At 46.6% G+C, this 6,521-nt stretch overlaps 1 protein-coding gene across 1 annotated transcript; it reads right to left on the reverse strand.

Annotated features, from left to right (window-relative positions):
- Nucleotides 1-5,400: 5,400 nt before the first annotated feature.
- LOC104999443 (chromosome unknown open reading frame, human C20orf173) lies at nt 5,401-6,372 on the reverse strand. The gene is made up of 3 exons (XM_010855015.1): nt 6,064-6,372; nt 5,678-5,856; nt 5,401-5,524 (listed from the first exon to the last, which is right to left on the reverse strand). Exons 1-3 carry the CDS (start codon nt 6,370-6,372, stop codon nt 5,401-5,403), a joined length of 612 nt encoding a protein of 203 aa, XP_010853317.1.
- Nucleotides 6,373-6,521: the final 149 nt, after the last annotated feature.

A 6,521-nucleotide genomic window follows, 5' to 3' on the forward strand; every position in this document is an offset into this window, starting at 1 on the left:
TGAAAGCTAGAGAACCGGGGTGAGGCTGTAACCAAGCGAGGCAAGATGTAGCCAATGACTCTTCCAGGAACGGCCAAGGATAACAAAATAGAACCCTTGACGCTGTGGGACACAATGGTAGTTTAAGTATGGCCACAAATTCTTTTTGGCTTGTTACATTAGGAATAGGAGTCCATTTCCCCAATTCTTGAATCTGGAGTCATTGTATGACTTGACGTAACCAATGGAATACTGTGTAAGTGACACTGTGTGATGTCTAGCCTCAGCCTTGCAGTTTCCAATCTTATAATACCTCCTCCATCATTGAAGAAGTCTGCGGTGAAAGATTACACAGAGAGAGAGGCTTAGCCTCCAACAACTCCAGCCATCCATTCCAAAAGAAACTAAAAACGAGTGGATATATGTATTTGTATAACTGATTCACTTTGCTGTACAGCAGAAACTAACACATCTGTAAATCAATTGTAAATAAACTACACTCCAATAAAAAATTTTTTTAAAGAACATTAATACCATTGAAGACACTGGGTGCTCTTTTTCCGCCACCAGATGATAACACCACCAGGAATTTTGTGTTTTTCATTCCGTTGGCTTTTTCTTTTTGCAACATCTATATATAACAAGGACTTCCCTAGTAGTCCAGTGTTTAAGAATCCATCTGCCAATGCAGGGGATACAGATTTGATCCCTGGTCCAGGAAGATCCTGAGAGGGTAACAGGCAGGAAGGCCAGGGGTCTCCAAATGGAGGAAATAGCCTGCAAGTGTCAGACATTTTTATCTCTCTTAAGCGGCAGGAGGAAACAAACAAGCAATATTTTTTCCTTCTCTATACAAATTTAAAGGGAGGTTTCTCTTAAAATACTGTGTTGCCATAATGACACCTGGTTTCGCCTAGAGATAACCATTGCCTTTTTCTTATGGAAATGTCCGTCTTAAGCTATGCTAATGTACTATGCCTTTACCTCAAACTCTGTCTCCAAGTCGGTTCCGCCTCTCGGCCCAGAACCTACTTGACAAACCAGTATGGATATTGTTCCCCTAATCTATGTAAATGAAACTATTTGTATGGTGGTCTGCCCTTCTTCAAGATTCAAGTTAATCATTTTATGGCCCAGGAGAAACCATTTGGCGCCAAGATTATCCCAAAATGCATCTTATGGGTGAGGGGCCTGGTGCCATTCTGAATTTTAAGACATTCCTTTCTTTCATTAACAGACTGCTAGTGACTATATAACATCCAGCTGAAGATTAGCAGGGGGGTACTCTTTCTGCCCCCTTCTGATGCCTTTGTCAGAAGCTTTCTCTATCTCCTTTATACTTTAATAAAACTTTATTACACAAAAGCTCTGAGCGATCAAGCCTCGTCTCTGGCCTGGGATTGAATTCTTCTCCTCCAGGGGCCAAGAATCCCGGTGTATTCGCGTGATTCAACAACAACCTTTCAATCCCACATGCCAAGGGGCAACTAAGTCCATGCTCTGGGGCCCTCAAGCTGAATACTGAAGCCCACCCTAAAGCCAATGCTTTGCAACAAGAGAAGCCACTGCAATGAAAAACCCGCGCACTGCAGCTAGAGAGTAGCCCGCACCTGTGCAGCAACAGAGACCCAGTACAGCCAAAATTTGTTTAAAAATCTATGTATAACTAAACAATATATTATTTAATTTTGTGTTTTTAAAAGTTATGGATATAATCATATGTGTTTTCATGCAAGCGCTTTTCTTCTTGAGGTGAAATTCACATTACATACACTGAGCCATTTAAGAACACATTTCTGTGGCATTTAGTGTATTCAGTGTCACGCAGCCAGCAGCTCCCTCTACTTTCAAGACTTATTCATTCAACACCCCATAAAAACACACCATGCCAATCAAATAATCACTCACTGTTCTGCCTAACCCCCAACCCCTGGTAACCATGCATCTGTTTCCTGCTTCTAAGAATTTGCCCATCATGGGTACATCACACAAAATGAATCATACGATATGTGACCTTTTGTGTCTGTCTTTGAAACTGCACAACTCAGATGGGATTCGAACCCAGGCAAAATTCAGGTTGGGGGGGATGGTGCTACCACGTGGCATATGGGATATGACTTCCCAGACCAGGCATCAAACCTTCCCCTGCGTTGGAAGCATGGAGTCCTAACCACTGAACTACCAGAGAAATCTGTGTTTTTTTGGTTTTATTTGCCATACCACATGACTTGTGGGATTTTTGTTCCCCAGCTAGGGACTAAACCCGGGCCCTCAGCAGTGAAAGCATCCAGTCCTCACCGTGGATCACCAGGGATTCCCTCGAATCCACCGCCTTTTATTTACTTATTTATTTTAATTGGAGCCTAATTGCTTTACAGTGTTGTGTTAGTTTCTTTACAACTGCCTTTTAATTGAAACCACACACTTGGTCTCAGGACTTAATGAACCTCAGGCTCTTTATGTCTCAGTGCAGAAGGAATTCAGCAAGAGGCAAAGTGATAAGTAAGAAGTAGATTTATTTGTTTGTGGAGACAGATACACTCTCTATGGACAGAGTGTGAGCCATCTCAGAGGCAAAACCCTGGAAGGTTACACATTCCATAGACAGAATGCAATCCATCTCAAAAGGCTTTAGATCGGTTTTTACGGGCTGGGTAAGCTCATAGGCTAACAAAAGGGAGGCTCGTTCCAACTGTTTTGGGGAAGGCACAGAAATTTCCAGGATTCAGGCCACTGCTCACTTTTTAGCCCTGTTAGAACTGTCATGGTGCCTGTGGGCGGTGTCACTTAGCAAATGTTGATGTATTACAAGGAGTGTATAATGAGGCTCAAGATCCACTGGAAGTTGAATCTTCTGCCTTCTTGGACCTAGTTGGTTCTAACCAATTTATATTGTATCTTCAATGGCTATGTCATTCTTTTAAAAGTTATGCCCTGTCCCCTTCCCTCCTATTCCAGCTTCTTTTACTTATCATGTTTTTGCGGTTCTTCCAAGTTGTAGCATGTGTTAATACTCTGCCCTCTTCTGATGGCTAAATAATATTCCACTGTATGGACATGTCACAGTTTGTCTATTCACCATTTGAGAGACATTTGGATTGTTTCCACCTTTTGGCTATCATGAATAGTACTGCTATAGACATTTGGGTTCGAGTTTCTGGTCAGACATGTTTTCATTTCTCTTGGGGACCTACCTAAGAGTGGAATTGCTGGCTTACGTGGTATTTCTATGTTTAACCTTCTGATTAACTGCCAGGTTATTTTCCATAGGAATGAGGCACTGAGCTGCTGCCCATAGAACTCACTAACCTTATCACATACTCACCAAGTTCATGGAACTGCAGAAGAGCTACAAAGACTTAGTTTTGACTCCAGATCTAGCAAATTAATGAAGTAAAAGATAACCTAAAAACTTTTCTACAATAAAAATCCAGTCTGCTGGTCAAAACATAGTTTTAACTTTTAAAAATTATATTTATTATTGAATGTATAATATGGGTCTGTGGGACATAGTCCAAAAGGTATAAAAAATAGGTGAAAAGGAGGATTCTGTCCCTTTCTTGCTCCCCTCCTACCCAGTCTCTTCCCCAGAGGCAACTACCACTCAAGTGTCTTGTTTATCTTTCCTGAGTTAATTGGTAATTTTGCAAGCATATACATCTATAGTGTTTAATAAAAAGTATTTTAAACGCAGACCAGAGGTTAAAAGAAAACAGGAAGCCCCTAGATGTCAGAAATGAAAAGAGAACTGAAAAACAGTATTGGGGGGGGTGCTTAAGATGCTTAAGGGGCTGCCCAGAAACTTAGAAGTTTAATGCTCATGCAGGCAGAGGACCTTGATCCTAGGGGAGGCAGAGAATCAGAACAGAGGCCCCCACAAAACACTGGGAACCTCAAACAGCTGAATCTTTGGTGAAAAGCTGGGCTCCCCCAAAATTCACCCACCAGCATAGGATGATATAAGCAAGCTTATCTCTTTTGTCCAGTGGGAAATGAACTTCTCTGGATACTCAGTCTGGGTCTGCACTTGGCATGGAGCTGGCTCTAAATTTACACCACCTGCATGATCCAGGGGACCAGGCATAGAAATTAATGCAGATATTGTCCCTGAGCTACGAAAGTCAAGTCGGGCCCTTCCTCCGCAACACTGTCCTCGAAGGGAGGAGAATCAGGCCAGGATTTTATTCAGCACCAGACTGATCACTATACAATTTCCTCTTGCCCTTTATCCCTGAATGTCCCCAGAGTCCTGCCGCAACTCCAAGACTCCCTTGCATTCAGGCCCAAAGGACAAGGACTTGTGTGGACTTGTGTGAACAGCGAGCTTGTCCACTGTAGCTGACCTCCATTTCTGCTTCTTGCTGAGCATGGATAGAATCTCTGTTGGTCTGATTAGCATCCTCCCAGTAAGGGGACCACCTCCTTTGCTTTTCTGATCCAGATCCAAAGCGGGAATCCTAGTGGATGAGAGAGGGATGTATGCATCAGCAGGCTGAATCCTGTCTTCATCCCACCGCCCTTCATTCAACATCAAGGGTGACCAGCTGCCTCCTGAAGCTAGGAGAATGGAGCTCACCTTCCCCAGGGGAGACAGAGTCTGAGCACACAGTGTGACCCCAGACCCCGGAAAAGAGCATCATATGATTCTCATCGTACTGGAATAAGAGAAGGTTCTTTGGGGAGACAAGAGGAGGGCATCCCAGGCAGAGGGAGCAGCGTGTGAAAAGGCATGAGGCAGCTGGCATGTGTGCGGAACTGAGAAACCCGTGGTGTGAGCCTGGGAGAGATGAGGGGAGGCGAAAGGTCAGACCACACAGGGTCTTGGAAGCTAGGCAGAAACTTTTAGACTCTGTGCTGAAGGTATAGCTTGGAAAAGTTTTGTTTTGTTTTGTTTTGTTAATTTTTTGGCCATACCACAAAGCATGTAGGATCTCAGTTACCCGACTAGGGATCAAACCTGCATCCCCTGCATTAAAAGTGTGGAGCCTTAAGCACTGGACCACCAGCAGGGAAAAGTTTTAAGTGAGGAAAGAACAAGAATCTTTACTGAGTCACAGGTACGCAAGGCCCAGAACAGAGCCATGAGCCCCCAAGATGGAGAGTGCCCCGGTTGTACTGGAGGAAGGTGGGGCTGATCGCCAGGACTTGGAGAGGAATGGGAGGTGGCCAACCTGGGTCCCAGTCCACAGCGACCCACAGCCACATCTTCCCACCTGTCAAACCCTTACCTGGCCTTTTCTATCTTCCATTCTGCTAGGGAACTGGACCACCTTCAGAAATCTAAGGAAGAATTAGGAAGTGGAGGGGTTTCAGCAGCCCCTGAGACCTGGGAAGGTCTGGCAGGTGTGCCCAGTAAACCAGGAGAGTCTCCTTGGAGGCCCCTCTGTCATCCGCTGCAGTGCCCTCTCCTTACCTGCCACACTAAGAATGTCTGGGTTCCCAGACCACCATCTCCTCACTCAGAGCATCTGAAGTCCACGCGAGATCAAAGAGCTGCAGGAGCAGCAGCAGCACTTGCCTCCAAGAACCCTGGCCCCTGGCATTCCTGTGGGAGATGGAGCATCTCGTGGTTTGGTTCCCCAGCATCTCAATGCCCTGAACAGGGACCTGGTTCATCCTGAAAAAAGAGAGTAGAAACTGAAAGAACTCTAGGGGCAGGTCTGGCCATCCAGTCCCCTGCCCTTTCCTCGAGGCTCACCTGGAGACCATGCTGAGTTGGTTGACATTGTTGCTGATACTGGCAGCCCGCAGGATCTTTGAATTCCCCATCAGGGCACAAGTCCCACAGAAGAGATCAAAATAGCTCATTAAGAGTTGGGGAATCACCTCAAGCAGCTTCTTCCACACTCTGCCCAGCTCGCTTGCTGCGTTCAGGTCCTGAAAACAGCAGGAGAGAAGAGATGGGGGGCCAAGACTCAGGTATTGGCTCCTGGAGGATGGGAAGCAGATCTGAGTGGGTGAGACCTCCATCAGGAGATCGGGAGTTGAAGCTGTGAATCAAGGGCAGGGGTTAGGGACAGAAAGTGGGAGGTAACCTGGGCCCAGGGGAGGACGGGATGGGACACCCCAGTGTTGACCACTGACCGACCACCAGAGCACAGCACCAGGGCGCGTGGACTCTGCTCCTCCCATCAGGGACCCCCTCATCTTCTCATAGCCTGCATCAAACCGGTGCTCTCCAGCTGTGTGGTGGCAGACAGAGTGGTTGAGACTCCCGGACGGGCAGCCACATTGCCTGAATTTGAACCAAGGGCAGCTGCAACGCCGTGGTGCCATGTCCATCCATTTTTCCTGGGGTGCCGAGTCAGTCTTCAGATCCAGGCAGGGGGTCACCAGCCACAAGAGGAGCATCCAGAAGACGCACAGGACAAAAATCTGCCACCAGCGCCTCATGTGTGGCCCAGGCGATGGCTCCAGTGGCAGGCGGCCAACTGGTTCCTCTACCTGGGACTGGGAGGGGTGAGGACCTGAGGTCGTAGACAGCGCCCCAACTCTCTGTCCTGTGGGCCTCCGTGGCTCCCCAGACCTCCACACCACACCTC

Source organism: Bison bison, unplaced genomic scaffold (assembly GCF_000754665.1).
Source record: "Bison bison bison isolate TAMUID 2011002044 unplaced genomic scaffold, Bison_UMD1.0 scf7180017864352, whole genome shotgun sequence".
NCBI lineage: Eukaryota > Metazoa > Chordata > Mammalia > Artiodactyla > Bovidae > Bison > Bison bison.

Excerpts from the sequence above, each read along its gene's own strand:
- LOC104999443 (XM_010855015.1), bottom strand. The coding sequence starts at position 6,372 with ATGAGGCGCTGGTGGCAGATTTTTGTCCTGTGCGTCTTCTGGATGCTC. Across the intron at positions 5,857-6,063 it reads GTGCTGTGCTCTGGTGGTCG|GACCTGAACGCAGCAAGCGA; the intron begins GTCAGTGGTCAA and ends TGCTGTTTTCAG. Across the intron at positions 5,525-5,677 it reads CAACTCAGCATGGTCTCCAG|GAATGCCAGGGGCCAGGGTT; the intron begins GTGAGCCTCGAG and ends CATCTCCCACAG.